The sequence below is a fragment of the Prorops nasuta genome, unplaced genomic scaffold, assembly GCF_024137725.1.
Source record: "Prorops nasuta isolate Cenicafe-Biocafe unplaced genomic scaffold, Cenicafe_Pnas_1.2 PNAS00002, whole genome shotgun sequence".
Classification (NCBI taxonomy): Eukaryota; Metazoa; Arthropoda; class Insecta; order Hymenoptera; family Bethylidae; genus Prorops; species Prorops nasuta.
The window spans coordinates 44,993-62,015 of record NW_027116799.1 but is presented as its reverse complement, the minus strand read 5'-3'; the positions used below and the strand labels follow the sequence as shown (position 1 = coordinate 62,015).

Here is a 17,023-nt window from a genome sequence, read left to right as displayed (position 1 = left end):
GTACTAACATACGCCTAGTTCGTATACGTGTACCGTATTCTATCTACCGTTAAAGAGACCCCAATTAGGCCACTGGATCTAAAAGAAATCGACAAAAAATTATTCTTAGTCAGCTCTTTTCCACTTTGATTTTTTTATTTTACACAAGACATCATAAAAATTTCATTTATATTGAATCGTAAAGAAATATTTCACTCAATTCCTCGACAAATCAATTAACCAATTTCGTATATAAAATATAATTCAAACGAAGCTTTTATATCAGCTCTGCAAAATTAATAAAAATAAAAAATTAGTTTTTCTCATTTATTTGGAAAACCAGCGATTCGACCTATACTTCTTCTTATCAACGGTACGATGCAGTAAAAATCTTGTGCAAACTAGTGCAATGAAAAAATATTGATGTTTAAAACTAGTATAGGGTTAACTGCACTGACATGAGCTATTCGGGTGATTCAAGGTCAACGTAGTGTACGTTTCCGTACAAGCGTATAGGATCTTCCTGCTGAACACGTGACGCTGTTGGCAATCACGCGTCTATCGTGGCGTCGCCATGTTTGGCTTTTGCCGCTATGGGGAGAGAGCAGCCAACGAGTAAACGCGCTATGCTTTTAATCTCTAGACGCGCAGTACCGATCCGAATCGCCTTTCAGACTTTGAGCAGCAACTCGCACCTGTCATAAACCACATAAATACCCTACACTCATCTGAGATTTCTCTCTCTCTCTCTCTCTCTCTCTCTCAATCTGAAATCAACTCCTTTGACAATCGAAAGATTTCAACGACATATGCAAATAATATGGCATCATTATCGTGAAATTAGTGAAAAGAATAAGTGCAGGAAATGACGATTGATGACCTTGATATAGTTGAAGCTACTGGCAAAGATGGGTTCGGTCGTAGCCAGCAAGTCCAGTTGTTCGATGAACATAAATTGGACGGAAAAACATCCATCAGCGCGGGAGACTTACCGTTACTTCTCTGCGTGTCCCAAGAAGCAACGTTTGCACCATGCAGTCGGTGATTGTTACTTTTCTGCACTCTTTTCTAAATACTAACAAAAGGCTCTGTTCTATTATGTGTGTGTATGTGTGTGTAGTAGCATATTCCGCTGTTCTACGTGTAAATAAACAACGTACACTAACAAAAGAACCGTATCGCGCCTTGCACTCATCCTGAAGACTACAATTTTAGATCGATATTAGATAAGTTTGTTTGGTCCCAAGATAGTTGGAATGTGCGTCGTGTATGGGAGAAAAGAGTTGCTGTACTATTATATATTGGAATCGAAACCTAACTCAGTGGCTGTTTTCAGATCGTCAAAGGAGTAACCCTGAAGAGATGCAACGTTGTCCATATCTGCATGAGATGAAAGAGCGTTTGCTCTCGCAACCGACGCCAACCGACAGTTTGGACATGGAACGCCTCGATGGTGGAACTCCCGTGAAAGAGGCGAATCTCCACAACGATTATCCTGCTCACACAAATCCAGGAGTAATCCCGGATCCACCAGAGATGCCCCCGGACTCCCTCATAGGGACGGTTGTCAAGGTAAATTTCATGATTAAAGACGTAACACCGAATACCATTCTTTTTGCACCGATCTATTCATGCTTTCTTCATTAGCGAACTCTCTTACAGCTAAACTCTGATGGTTACGGCTCTCACACGTCACCGGCTCACGCCAGACAACCCTTGGTACCACAGAACGCGAACAACCCACCCCTCTGCCTCACCCCAACGCACTCCGGACCCACTTCTGGCATGCTGCCAAAGAATGCAAAGTGAGTACATTCCTCAGGTCATCCCAATCACAACTTTTTCCCCTACTACACAATCTTTCACAAATTCCTCAATCTCCTACCTCGTCCCTTTAAATTGATCTCATATACTTTTTGTCTATCCTCTGATAATATTATCTGCATGTCTTTTCCTATATTAGATTATTTTGCCATTATGGCAAAGTTTTACCATCGTTAATCGTTGTACTTGGGAATATTTCAGAACGTAAAAAGTATTAATTGTATATAATAATGATAGTTAAAGTTTTGCAAGCATGGAAAACTCAACGATAAAATAAGAGTTTAATGGAGATGTTAATTGTTTTGGAGTTGCCAATATGGTTCAATTTAAGGTGATGTAAAGTCTGTTTTTGTCTCGACGCCCATAGCTCATGATGCATCATCATTCTACTTTCACCTCACGTATCTGCATAAATTCTATTGGGACTGACAGTGCTGAATACTCCATGCCTACTCGTGCACCTCGGCAAATGAATTGAATTGCTATATGTCATGTTTGAAAAGTCTTCCTCGGTAGAAAGTGACCCATCGATCGATCCTCATCATTGTTGATAGAACGTCTTCATCATCCTTCCGGTAATAACTCGTTTCATGGCTGGCTGGCGGAACCAGATGCTTCGCAGGTGTAATTGTTTAGACAATCTTATTTTTGGGATTCCGCGAGCAGCCGGTATTAAAGACGAACGCCATCTTGAAGCACAGGCCAAGCTGCGTTGCGCGTAATTCAAGCCGATAAGCCCGTTGAAGCAATTCTTTCTATCGCAATAAACCTTAAAGAACCAATCCAAGAAAGTCCAGCTTAAAGAAAACAGTTTACTGACTATAGTCCACTATAAACTGTACGTGTCACATTGTTTAATATAAATTATCGCGATTTTCTTAAATCAGGATATTTCAAAGAATTAAATTCCTAATGAAACAGAAAATTTTAATAACAAAAAACAAACTGCAAATTAAACAATATTAATTATCAATCGATTGAGGTCTAATAATCAATCATTTATTATCTATCCCGTGGAAGCACCTGATCATGGTTTAGTTCTGGAGACGCGGAATCGTGGCAGCACCGCCAGCGAGACTTGAAATCAATACTCTCTGTGCGTGAAACTGGTCTGTCGCAATTCTTGAAACGCGCGATATTTCTACCTGCAGAAAAATATTGGTAACGCACTGTATATAAGAAAATTGTAACGTTGCTTGCAAGACTTATCGGTAGCCTTGAATCCATGCAGTTTCGAGAAGGAGAAGAAAGGTGACAATTGTGGTAAACACAGGATGAACTTGCGTCTCTGTATTTTCTTCTATCTATGTGGGAGGGATGGGGTGGGGTAGAATAATGGTAGAAAATTAAGTTTCGAGAAACGATAGTGCATTCTAGAGGTTGGGAGAGGAATATGTACAGGATCGTTGGAGAAGTAGATAGTTTTCCACTGCCAACTTTTCGTGGATGGTTGGCGGATCAAATATATATTGGAGATCACTGACCTCGACTGGCAGATATCGTAAAAATCAATTACGCACACAGCGAAACACGGATTTATAAGGGCGGAGGGGCAAGAGGCAGGAATGCGGGGACGAAACGGAAGGTGTCTGGAAGTTGACGAGACGATTCCTGTTAGTTTAGTGGGGGCAAAGTTCGGTGTCGATTTGGAGTAAGCCTGGAAGGAAAGGAATCCCAATGCAAGTCAAGAGTTTTGTGCATGGGAAAGGTCAGTGACCTCACTGGCGTGGCAGCGTTATCGAGCGGGTCAGTGGGTCGCAGAACCACGGAGCATTTCGTCCCTCCTTCACCATCGCCACCCCCTCCCCCGTTTCAACCCCAACCCGCTCCCCACTCTACGAATAGAATCTTCCCACAGGATCCCCCGAACACAAATCCGGATTCCCGTGACATGCTTAGAATCACCACTCTAACGAAAAGCAACCAGCTTTTCAACCAACCAATCCTTCCCGAATCGTATCAAACCAGGTCTTATCGTCGTAGAAAAAATCCTCCATTCATCGTTCCCTCAAAAATCACTCCAAGCTGAAGAATGGAAATTCTGGGTCAAAGGTCGTATATCTACGTATCTCGCGATTAAATCGCTGAAGCAAACCCATATGAATCGATATTAAGAATGGAAAGAATGTAAAAATTTTTAATTAAATAAACAATGTTCCGTGAAAATTTTTTAGTATCTCTTCGTAGAAATTCAACCGAAAGAAGAGAGAGTAGTAGGAAGGAAGGCGGGGCGGCGGATCTTTTGGGGCAGGTTTTTCCGATGGAAAAATTCGATTGTTGCCAGAGTCATGGGATGGGAGCGAGGGTAGTTCGAAGTGTATAGTTGGTGGATTAGACGGCTCGTAAATTCATAAAGCGTGAAGGTGGATAGAAAAAGTGGAGGATCGAAAGATGTTGCAGAGAAGGAAAGAGAGAGAGAGAGATGGATAGATTCTCCAGATGAGTTTTAGAGCGAGCGAGCACGCGCGCGAGAGAGACACTCCTCCCCGTAGCGCTGGTCCATAATACGTACAGCTTGGTTGGGAGAGTGTGTATGGAGGTTGGAGATTGAAAGCCAGTGCGCTTGTGCAAGAAGCTGACGTTGCCCGGGAAGAGTCCTCCCGGCCAGCCTCAGTCTCCGGGATGCTGGGGGCGACGATCGTGATTCTACCCCCAACCGAGCGTGCTTCGCCGGCGTAGAGAGTTCCTCTCTTTCACTTTCTCACTCTCTTTTCTCTCCATCTCTCTTCCTCTTTATCGCTCCATAACCCTTCTCGCAACACTAACACAATCCCTGCCCCTCTCTCTCTCTCTCTCTCTCTCGCTCTGTCACTCCCACCCTCGTCGTCGACCAAACTCACTCACTCGTTTAGCCCCTGACTCTGTCACGCTCACGCTCACTCCCCCATCCGCCATCTCTCCCTACCAGAGTAGTTCGTTGCAGCTGCCCGAAGTGCGAGTTCGACTTCTGGCTTAAGCGTACCTGGTCGATCCTAGACGTGAACGGTCCTCGCCCAGAACGCTCTTTCGCACCCTCCGCCTCTCGGCCGGAGGGAGTATTTTTTTTTTTCGAGGGCACCTAGTGCGTGTGATCGGTCAGTCCACGGACACGGAAAGTCTCAATCGCTCTCTCTCTCTCTCTCCCCATCTCTATCTCAGGTTGGATCCGTCAAGCCGAGCGAGTGCGCGGCATCAGAGGCTAACCCATCCCCAGGCACCCACCCTTGTCCGAGAAAACTCCTCTCGACGAAGAGACACGGACCCTCGAGCGCGCTGGCTCGCGAAATTTTTCCACGCGCAGGCGTGTCCGGTCCAGATCGAATGGAGAATCTGACCCGACTTTCGGCAAATTTCCGCTAAAAATTTTCTATAGCCTCGCGCTTTCGAGCCTCCATTGGCCGATCGCTGAAAGTCGTATCGGTTGTTCTCCACTTGGAGTTCGAGGGCAAAGGGGGGTGCGAGTGGTGCTTGTGGTAGTGGTGGTAGTGCTGTTGATGCTGGTTGAGACGTAGGGCCGATTACCCCCCGAGGAATCTGGGCGAGCCCAGTTTAGCTGGATTAAAGGCGTTCACCAAAATGGCGTCTTGAGCGCATCCAGCTCCCGCTCGGGGGTTCTCGGCTATTCGCGTCACTTCCAACGATCCTTTCCTCGGTATTCAGTGCGGAAGCTGTGAGAGAAGGAGATGGTGGGCGGTAACGACTGCAAAGTCGCCACGGTCGAGGTGGAGGCGGCTGCCGCTGGTGACAATACGGCTACGCTTCCGGTCACCAGGCCCCTCAATCCTCAGAATTCGCCACCGAACGCGCAGGATAACGCCGAGAAGAACAACGCCGCGAATAAAGAGATGGAGCTGAAGAATGTTCGCTCGACCCCGGCTAAAAAGTAAGCCCAGAAAAAAAAGGCTTTTCTCTCTCTCTCTCTCTCTCTCCTAACAAAGAATCCCCGATCACCCATCACCCTCTCTGAAACGCCTCAATCGTATCAATGTGTCTCCTCGAGAACGATTTTTATACCATCCTCTGGCGTCATTTTTTCCCTTGCCAAATTTCCCAAAGATTTATCGCTACAGCAAATTTTATTATCGCATCGTCACATTCCGTTGTAATTATTTATATCGCACGCTAGCTTTTTTCCGCCTGTCAATAACCAGACTTTTTTGCCCACACTCTTTCCACGAGATTACTGTACGTGCTGCAGGTTTACGCGCGTAGGTTTAACATACGGTTTATTTGCGTAAGGAGAAACAGCGCAATGGCCACAGGCGTTGTTTCCAGTGGCCGAAAATGGAACGGCGCGTTTTAAACGGTTGCATGGATTCGTCCAACGCGGGAAGAGGGAAATTTGCTGGAGCGAGCGTAAAGCAGGTTTTTCGATGACTTTTCATCGAGGTAAAATAACTTGGCACGATATAGTAGAAGAGTATTTTTATTTTGTATCTAAAGCTACACACACGAATTAATGTCGACTGACATTTAGATTCCCTACATGGGCGGAAACCCACCTCGAGACTCGCGTTCAACAATTTCCATTGAAGCGAGCTTCCAGTTTATTCTTGGCACGAATATCACGGAGATCCGAAGAAAGACTGACCCTTTGCGAGCGACATAAGTTTGCTACGCGAGCTAAAAACTGACAATCCCAAGATTCTTCTTCGAATCTCTTTAAATCTTTCTCCACTGACAGTGTACATATCTATTTTTTATGCTCCTACATATCGTTCTTAGCCAGAGTTATGATCCCTCTTGTACGGTTAGTAAGATGAATCCTGGTATGAAAAACGCGACCGATCAAGCAAACCGGAAGAGACGAAAGAAAAAATAAAATGAACTCTCTGTACATGTAAATTTTTTAATATTTCCCTTTATTTATCGGGGTGTCAATCGACGAAAAATAAAAAGATTCCAACTTTTTATCAAATTTATTGAATTTTACTAATTTCCGTGTTGCGTTGACTGGAGAAACAGAGTGCAAAAGAAATCGCGTGAAGCGATTTACGTAATTAATGATATATATCACTAGGTTCTGTCGATCGGACCAATGGGAGTCAAGTAGGTAGCGATCCGTTGTAGATATCTGGAGTGCGTGGCAGAGAAATACCTTCTCGAATTACACACACACAGTCTCCTCCATTACGTTGAAGCGTCCTCGAACCTACGAGCTCGGCCAGTAGTCTAGCCGCTGTTCTATCCAGAACACGGCGCGTTCCGTAAATAAATATCGCTTCGTCGAATTCTAAATATAGGTTGAACGGTGTTTCGGCAATTATTGTGCAGCCACCCACGTTCTGTGTTTTGATCGTTTTCATCGGCTGCACGAGTGAAATTCGGACGAGAGGCAGAAACGAGAATCAACGCTGATCACGTAGTTTTGCAAATAACGGAGCGTTCGCTGCAAGAAAACTATATAATAAATTCTGATGTTAAAATTTTATTATAAAATTGTCCAACGATTTTCATAAATAAGAAATTTTTTTCTGGTGGGGGATAAAAGATCGTTTCATTAACATTGGATCGTGGTGGAATTAATGGGGTCAATAATCATCGATCAACAGAGGAATATATGGGGAGTTTTTATCGCTGGCAAATGTCGCGCGTTAGAGAATCGCTAGACGAGGTTGAGAGTCGAGCGAGAGGGCGGAGATACCGAGGCAGGCAGGAGCTGAAAGTAGGTACTTCGAAATATCGACCAACGGGCCTGGACCGCTCGGAGTCTGTGCTATGCACTACTATTTCCACTTGCAGCGCTTTCCACGCTCGCGAGTGGAAAAAGGCTGACTCTGACGCTCTCTTTTTTATTCGCGGGAATAAATCTCTAAAGAACTTTTTGCCTCCTCGCCGTTTCAACGTACATCCGATGTCCTATTTATTTCACCGACTTTCCTCCGCGCGCGCGCGACACTCGTTTCTACTCGAGACACGCTTTCGTCCGAACCCCTTCAATAATGGATCAACCCCGAAGACGCGCAACCCCAAACTCCATCCTTCATCCTCGCGTTATTTTTGAAACTCAACCTTCGGCAGCTTCCATTTCTCCACGCGTGCAACCTTCCACACAATTAAAACCCATTAATAATTTCCTTGTCAATGCAAATCCACAAGTCTCCACACGTTTTGTCATTATTAAATATTCATTAAACGAGCGACGCTGAAATCAGGTCGACCCGGGCGCTTCGGAAAGTTTGGGATATGGAAAAAATCAAGCCTCGAGGAGATCCAGTTTTCAGAATTTTCTCCATTCTCGCGACGTTCAGAGTTTTACCGTGTCAGCAGTCATCGTGCATGTGATATGCAAAACTTGCGCGTACACGCAAATTGTCAAATATATCACAGATTAAAATCCGATTGTTGTTAATTAAAAATGAAAAAATAAATACAGTTCGCTAGAAGGATTCTCGCTTTCTTTCAAGGATGGCGTTGAAATTAGGTCGACTCGACGCGTTTAAAAATGTTTAAAGTGTAAAGAATACAAGCTTTCAACATGTTGAGTTTGGCGGTGAATTTTCCGGATTTTTGCGATATTAAGAATTTTACCACGTCGATCAGCGGTTATCGTGATACGCAAAGTGTACGGCCACGAAAGCTATCGAGCACAATGGATTATATATGAGAAATTATAATCTAATTATTATTAATTTAAGGCATGATAAATAAACAGGCTCGAGCAGCAGAAAGATTATCGCCTCATCCCCCGTGCAGCCTCGTATGAGATTTATCGTTTTCGGGAAGGAAGGAGGTAGGGAGGGTGATAAACTCGGTAGGTCGAAGTGCGAAACTCGATAAAGGAAAAGTTTTCATTGAGAGTCGACGAGAAGACGACGCGATTTATCGGGTTTCTCGCGTAGTATATATCGAGCGTATAGCTTCGTGGAGAAAAATGTTTGGCAGGAGTGTACGTGCTCGTGCCGAACACAATAAAGTCTATACCGCACCCCGACCACATCCAGCAACGCTGACAAAGCCTGCAGGTTAAGCCCTTCTAGAGCACACGAGATACGCGGGCTGCAATCACGGGACGAATGCGCGTTCAACTCGATCCACCACTCGGAATCTCATTCTCGCAGAAGCTCGTCTACTTATATATATATATATATATATATATTATATTAATAACCGATCGATTATTCTGGAGCCACGTTCGCTTCACGGGGAAACTCCTATACGGCCGTTAATAGCGAGAAAAATATCTGCCCTAGTTATTCGACAAGTAAATAAACCCATTAAGAGCAAAAAGAAAGCACCCGTGAGAAAACAGGAACTAAACACGGGCCGATGATCGCGCGCGGTCTGCACTCTTTTATAGATATCGATCCACTCGAGACAGTGTCTGATCGTTTGATTCGATACATCGCCCGTTATGGAGCCGGAAATAATGCCGTTTATCGACAATGAAAATCGTGCTGGAGCACAGCTTAATGAAAAGTTGATCGATAAGGGGTAAGATATATGTATATATAGGAGTATGAAGAAAACTTGTGCATTTGCTCGTAGATTTCTTCAAGAAAGAATTATTTTGTTCGGGGAAAATGTTGTTTCCAGTTGAATTCTGCAGTAATTTGGCGGAAACGATGATATCTATGTGTTTTCTTGCAGGACATCCCTCTTTATTATTATGAGCTTCATCTACGCGAAGCTGCTGGTGGTAATATGCATCGCGTATGTAATCAGCGAGGTGGTCACTCATAAATTGCCGCTCTATTACTACGAGGGCTTCTTCACGTACCTCTACGGTACCAGCATCCTGTTCCTCCTGTACGTCTTCTGCTTCCTCCTTCAGGAGAGCGCGTGTTGTTCCAGGGGTGCGGATACTCCGCCCCCGCCACCGAAGCCTCCGAAACCTGCGAAGGAGCAAAAGGACAAGAGTAAGAAGAAGGACAAAAAGGATAAGGAGCAAAAGACACCGAAGAGCAAAAAGGAATTTCAAGTGAGCTTCCAATTCTTCCTCATCTTCGTGCTTTTTAAACTTTCGACGAAAATCTTCTAATCCGCGGCTACGCAGGCATGTGACTATCGTTTAGTTTTCTTTTCTTGAAAGGGGAATTATAGGGGAGGGGGGATGGAATTCCAGCTCGGAAACTAATGTTGAACGAATAAGCTCCTGACATAATTGGGTTAACCAATATCCCCTACACGTGCTAGCGTGGATTAACTCTCGGAATGCTTGGCAATGAACAGTCACTGTCATCGCACAAACCGGAAAACCTTCCTCCTCTTATTTTCCTTCTTTCTGTGTGTGTGTGTGTGTGTGATATTTTTAATTACTCGCTCCCTCAACGATACCATTTTTTATCATCAGGATGCTGCGGATGTCGAGGCTGGAGTCGCTACACGAGTCATGCGAAAACGAAAAACGTCGCAAAACGACCATAGCCATGGAAGTTTCTTCCTGAGAATTGGAGCTATTGGTAATTATCCAACCTTGTGTAAATTAGTCTTTTTCATATACCATTCATTCCAATGTATTTGGAATTTTCTAGCTTTCGGGCTTGGCACTATGGTATACAATGGCTTGGAATTTGGTGCTTTCTTCGAGATTCCCCCTACATCCCCTTGTTACCAAATTCTGCAAGGGGTCAATCCTGTTCTCCAGATGATTTTCACCTTCATGCAGATGTACTTCATATTCATGAACTCTCGCGTAAGTTACCAAATTTTATGTATATACAAAATACGGAATACCCCGATACGTCGATCAATCAACGTTATTTTCTATGCTTCTCCTCCACAGCTAAACATTCATCGCTTCAAAGTTATCGCTCGTTTTGGTTTGATGCACGTGGTAGCCACGAATCTCTGCGTTTGGATCCGGACCCTGGTCCTCGAAAGTCTAAAGGAAATCACGCAGTACCATCAGAGAATCGGAATCGAAGAAGCTGGGATCCTAGGTAAGTCTACATTTTTTATTACACCTTAGAAGATTAACGTATAGTATTCATAGCTGATTCCCACTAACACCCTGACCTTTTTTAATTCGTAGAGAGCATCAAGCAGCATTCCTTGCGAAACGCAGGAATGATTCTGGGTACTAAACCACGTGACATGGCTCAATTGCGCGACGCACCACTGATGCCAACTTTGAAATCCTCCATAGGCTCCAGGTTCACCACGCCATCCTCGGTGAACCGAGTGATGAGAACCACTGCCCGAGCAGTAGCAAGAGCCGTAACAACACCCAGAACAACTACAGCAGCCTGGACCACTACCACCACCACCACATCAACCATTCCTCCAACTACAAGAGCCGCATTGCCAAATCTCACCAGCACAGTGTCATCAACGTTCTCCACTATTCTCAGCACTTTGGCACCAACCACCACCACTACGACCACCATGAGACCAATAACTCCTAGTACCACTACAACGACCACTACCAGCACTACCACTCCTACAGCATCTCCAACCATCAGCCATGCATCGACAACCTTCTCTTACCTCATGGACTTTTTCGATTCGTCCCAAACTAACAGCAAAAGCCACGCTGCTCTGGTAACGATCACGACAGGCTGAACAATTTTCTTTTTTTAAGTATTTTTAAAATTGATCGAACCAATGAAATTAAATTTAATTCGTTTACCACCAGGCTCCACAGACCTTTGCCACGAGCAATTTCACAAACGGTACCAGCTCATGGGGTCAGAGTCAGGGGATTTACGCGGCTGCCTTGACGGACGATGGAATGAACTCTTGTGGCAGGGTGAACATTATGGGAACGATAGTGCAGGACGCAGCACCTTATCTGTTTCCCTTCATAATCGAGTACAGTTTGATCGGTGCTGCAGTGATCTACGTGATGTGGAAGCACATTGGTCGTCATCCCCGTTGGCCCCATCAAGCCGAGGCTGACCTTGAGCGTCGATTGGAGGCCATGCTGTCCCGTAGGGCAGTGGCCTTGGCACACGCAGGTACTTGTAGGTTCTCCTTTCTCTCTTTTTCATAGATCCTAGCAAGAACGCGCGTCAATCCAGCGATTAATATTGGGTCTCCCATCATTTTATTTTCAAGGTCACGGAAGGGTCGATTGCGTCGGAGCCAGCAAGGGTCTCTTCTTCGGTCTTCTCCTGCTCGTCGGATCCCTCATCTGCTTGATCCTCTTCTTCGTGCTGATCCATCATGCGGAGCTTGGCTTGCTGGCCATTTATTTGGCGGACGTCTCCCATTGCGTGCTGATGGCTCTCTCGATAGTCGCCATTATAGTCGGTTTCATACGGGTGCAGAGCCTCAAGTTCAAGGCCGAGGAGCAGAGCGACCTCAACGACATCCTCCTACGCGTCTCCGCATTCGGTCTCTTCATCTACGCGGTCTTCAGTGTTATCGCCGGCTCACTGGCAGCTTTCACCCACGAGCCCAATCTCCTGGTGATGGTCACCGGATTGTTGTCGGTGGCTCAGGTCGTTCTCCAGATGCTCTTCATCGCCGACGTGTCGCGCAGGAGGGTCCATTTGCCGGAGCACGATCGCAGCAAACCAGGTCGTCAGGTCGTCACCTTCCTGCTGATCTGCAACGTCACCATGTGGGTAATCTACACCTTCGAGACCCAGAAGGTCGTAGCCAATCCGGTCCAGATCGATTTCTACGGGTTCCTGGCTTGGGCACTCGTGCAGAGGGTCACTCTGCCCCTCTGCATCTTCCATAGGTTCCACAGCGCCGTCACGCTCGCCGAGATATGGAAGACCAGCTACAAAGCTCGCCTCGAGTAAACGGCGGCAGCAACCGCAGATATATCGTCTCACGAATGCAGAATCGACGAGACTCCCTGCAGTCTAGTGTTTTGAGACGCGAGAGGCTTGCCCTATGGATCCCGCGCAGAGGCCCTCCTGGCCAGGGGGAGAAAATTACCGCAAGTCGACCTTGAAGAGCAGAAATTCTATCCAGCTAATCAAACGTACCATCTACCAGAGCGAGGGGGGAGGGAGTGCGATTTAACGTCGAGATCGCTCAAGATCGACTCTCTGCAATTCTTGCACATTTCCACAACCTAAGGAATGAACGAGGCACAAAAAAAGAAAAAAAAAAAAAAAAAAGAAAAAGAAAGAACAAAAAAACAGAACCGTGCCGAATGCGAACCGATCCATGCTTTACTCGTGCCACGAGTTTTCTCTTCGCGTTATTATTTCCCTCGTTTATTGGCCAGGAGTGGCTGATTCGATCGGTAGGATACGACAAGTACGGCCAAGGAGGTGGATATAATCGTGATGACACGTGAGAGATTTAGATGGTTTTTCGACAGCGGCAGACCGGCTCGCTGGAGAAACAACGCGCAAACACACCGAACACGAAAATACATGATGAACTTACACTGCTCCGCCAGGACGCGCCATCTTTCACCGCGTTCTTCCTCATCTTGCAAGACACCTCTATACTGCCACCAAATTTTCTACTTTTATATACATATATGTATGTATCTTCGACCCACAATCGTGCATCGAGAACGATCCTAGCTAAATAAGAAAATCGATTCACCGCACTTTCTCCTCGCCAACGGTCCATTAAGCATTGAAGAATCGAGAAGTGTATTTTTCGGGCTATCATTCGATCTTCGCGCACGATCGTTTTTACTCGTTTAAAAGTTTCCTTCTTTTCTCATCGCGGGACGCGCGAGGTCCCGCGACGCAGCCACTTGAGTTTTTGTCATTTCATCCGCGGATAACGAGAGAAAATGTTCGTAAGACCAGTGATCGGAGAGCAGACCTGGAGCGTTAATCTCATCATTATTGGCATTGAAACAAGGATACACGAAGGACAATTCTTCGCACTGCAAGGACGCGGTAGATTCCGTCACTATATACTGGACCAATCGGAGCGAGAACAAAACGAAGAACTCGATGCAGGAACGGGGCAGTTTTTGTCACGCTATATATATATATATATATATATATATATATATATATATGTTTCACGATAATCGTTCGATATTTTTCTTGCGGACTCGCGCGATCAGCCGAGCGACCCCGAGGATCCATCGGGGGGCCTCGGCGAAGCGCCATTTGAACTTTCGACCTCGGCTGAAATATGCTTGGAAGGCATGATTTTGTATAGAGGGGAGGAACCACAAAATATTTGATGGACTATAGCATCGATCGACTTGCGAGTGACTGAAACGTTGGTCAGAGATGGAGCAGTCACGCGAGGAATCTCGAAAAGTATTTCAAGAAAATGAGCAAAAAAAATAAATAAATGACCAGTGGACTAGTAGGCGTTACAATGCTTATAGAAAAGAAAAACTCATCTCTCACGAAGAATAATTATTATCATTATTGGATAGTTTTTAAGCCTACGAAGATCGACCTTTCGCATATACTTCGCTATATGTATATCGTATGTAGATCGTTGAAAAAGAAAGCCGTTCACCAAATAGTACAGAGATAACTCGCGAATACTGTCGCAACCTACGTGTGTGAACCATTCCTCGTTCGCCCATCCATTTTCCTTTCTTTGTTTTTTCCACGAAACTCCTAATCGTATATAGTAATCAACGCACACAGTCGAAGAAAACACCCTATACACGACTTTCAGGAATTTGCATAATATTTTGTTTACTACCACAGGATAACCAATCTTGTAACAATAACCCTCCCTCTCTTACACCCTCCTCTCTATTTCTCTCGCCAAATCATAACGGCTAATCAGATAGATCATCGATCGTCTTAACAGATTAATTATACATAATTATAACTCGGGACGACACTATTGACATAACACGATATAAATATATATAGATATAAATAATAATACAATTACGGAGACTTGAGTTGATTTCGTGCGAGTGCTACGTGCGATATGTAAATAAAGATATATATTCAGTAAAATTAGTTGGAACGGTGCGCTCTTGCGAGGAGATACGTGACCCGACACTCTTTTTATCGTTTTCTCTCTTCTTCTTCTTCTTCTAACTTTTCTTATTATCGTACATTTTCGAGCCCTTGGCACGTATCTGACGTGTAACAATAAGCTTGTAACGTGCAGCGTTAATTATGTATCGCTTATACTTTACCGCAAATCTTCGTGTATTTTTTACCTGTTTTTAGCCTTAAGACGTCTTGAAAATGCACAAATTGTTGATATATTACTATATATATATATATATATATATAATATATTATACTTATACCACGTACATATCCGGTACACTTTTCGTTTCAAAAGCTGCGCGTATGATTTATCGCGTGTGACTTTTTCTTGCAATTCGTCGGGACTAAAGTGTGCAAACGAGTATAGTATTGGGGGTTGTGTGTGTGATCGAAGGGGGGTAGAACACAGCGAAAGAAGCGTCGTTTTAGCGCCGTAAGAAGCTTCGACGATCCACGATAGGGACGGAACGCGATAACTATATATCGAGTATATAATTGACGACTAAGCAGCGCGCATTAAAAGTCCTCGAGAACCAAAGAGGCGTCTGTCGATTCGGTAGAGCACCATATCGTTGTGAGAAATGTTTCGCTGGGTCGTGGTAGGACGAGGGTGGAGAAAATCTGCTGCAGGGGGACAATTAGAGAGAAGACCGGAAGTGAGCGCGCGAGAGAGATTTTTATTCGGCAACAACGTCTTTGTATACTTTGCGCGTGGGCGAGGAGGATACAATGATTCTGTATATGTACCTACACACCAGTATCTCGATAGTAGCCGTAAGCCTAACCATGAGTGAGTCGCGGATTTGCGATAAAGCTGGGCGGTTCGATCTTCCCGAAATCGAGACTCGAAACGGTGCACGGAAAGGCACGTTTGACCTGGCCTCGTTGCAAATTGCGTAAATACCTATGTACACGGTGTCAACAATATTGTAGCGAATACTTCAAGTATATGTATATAGATACCTTGCAGAAAATTACAAAATCAAAAATGTCTGATAACATTTCTTTCCATCGCATTCAATTTTTTAATTATTTCTTTTTTCGTCGAGCTTTTAACGTTGCTTCGGCGTTTCAAATTAGAAGAGAGAAGAACGTTAAAAGGTGTGTGGAAAAATGTCAAGCACTCTCTATTCTTTCTCTCTTATATACTTTTATCGCTGAAGCAATAATGTTACTATAGTTCGACTAAAAAATTAAATAACATAGAATTGGTATGTAATTCGCGTCAAATCTTATCAGACTCTGTCTTAATTGTAATTTTATAAAGTACCTGTACATGGTCAAGCTATTGACTACAGTACAGTTTACATCGTGTATATATTATATCTGTGTAAAGAAGTATAAAGGTTTAAAAATGAGGAAAGCAAGGTAGTTAGATAAACCGAAAAACAAAAGGTCGAGAGAGGGAGAGGGAGAAAATGGTGAAACGTGTACTCCATCGATATAAGAATTAAGCACAACAGTTGTATTTGTTTCTCGTAGTAACTAATGTAAATATACACGAATTCTCGCTAAAAATAAAATTTCAATAATTATAGAATATAAAACTCGCGAATAGTATATTGTCACAGTATTCATCGGTGGTAGACGAGTCACGATATATATATATATATATATATATATATATATATATATAGATTGTACGTGACCGTATCGTAAACGAATTAATAACGCGTTTAATTATATCTCGTTAGAAATTTGCATTTATTAACTATTGAGGAACCTTCTTAACTTTTGTTTGCGACCGAGGGCCAGGTCGACCGGGTGTTGAGGAATCGCAGGACATGATTCGTCCAGTCGAGATTTCTCTTTTAGTCCAAATCCATCGAGTCATATTATAAAAAATTATACAATATATGCGTATATTAATTGCATAGATATTAGAGGCAATTGAGCTAAGCCAAGCGATAAATGGATCAAGTGATAACGAAATTTTGCCGTATATGAAACGTCGATCGGAAGCAAATTCGCGACGCATCGTTATTTAGAATTATGTAGTGAGTTTTTGATGTCTTCGAACATAATTAAGGTTTGTACACGTACATGCATACATACACAAACACACGCGCACGCGCACAAGTGATATAGTCACAGATCCAACCAGAGACACTAGATTATATGGGATAAAAATAAAAAGAGAAAATTTAAGATTAACGGGAAACGATCAATAGCAAGCAAAGAATCTACAAGTAAAAATACGTGTTGTTGTCGTGTAAGTTCTTTAATGGTCGAGTAGTGACGATAGGAATATCGTGCATTCACCGATTCATCGATTTCCATTTGATTGTATAACGTTAACACGCCGTTTCATTGTAATCCGTTGGGCGGCACGCCGTTGTCGCGTCATTTGTAACGATATACGATTATATTGGTTAATAAAAGTTATCTAGATGTAA

At 43.9% G+C, this 17,023-nt stretch overlaps 1 protein-coding gene across 2 annotated transcripts; it reads left to right on the top strand.

The window, feature by feature from the left end:
- The first annotated feature begins 576 nt into the window (after window positions 1-576).
- OtopLa (Otopetrin-like a) lies at window positions 577-17,023 on the top strand. Of its 2 annotated transcripts, XM_066733720.1 has the most exons (10): window positions 577-1,020; window positions 1,316-1,551; window positions 1,642-1,784; window positions 9,373-9,703; window positions 10,076-10,184; window positions 10,257-10,417; window positions 10,508-10,664; window positions 10,757-11,265; window positions 11,360-11,681; window positions 11,782-17,023. In XM_066733720.1, the coding sequence occupies exons 1-10, from the start codon at window positions 888-890 to the stop codon at window positions 12,474-12,476; spliced, it is 2,796 nt and encodes a 931-aa protein (XP_066589817.1). In that variant the 5' UTR covers window positions 577-887; the 3' UTR covers window positions 12,477-17,023. The 2 variants fall into 2 exon arrangements, with proteins under 2 accessions (XP_066589817.1, XP_066589826.1); XM_066733729.1 differs by lacking the exons at window positions 577-1,020; window positions 1,316-1,551; window positions 1,642-1,784 and adding an exon at window positions 4,442-5,665.

Coding starts and splice junctions, on each gene's coding strand:
- OtopLa (XM_066733720.1), top strand. CDS start 888: ATGGGTTCGGTCGTAGCCAGCAAGTCCAGTTGTTCGATGAACATAAAT. Junction 1,021..1,315: donor ACGTTTGCACCATGCAGTCG/GTGATTGTTACT, acceptor GGCTGTTTTCAG/ATCGTCAAAGGAGTAACCCT. Junction 11,266..11,359: donor GCAAAAGCCACGCTGCTCTG/GTAACGATCACG, acceptor GTTTACCACCAG/GCTCCACAGACCTTTGCCAC.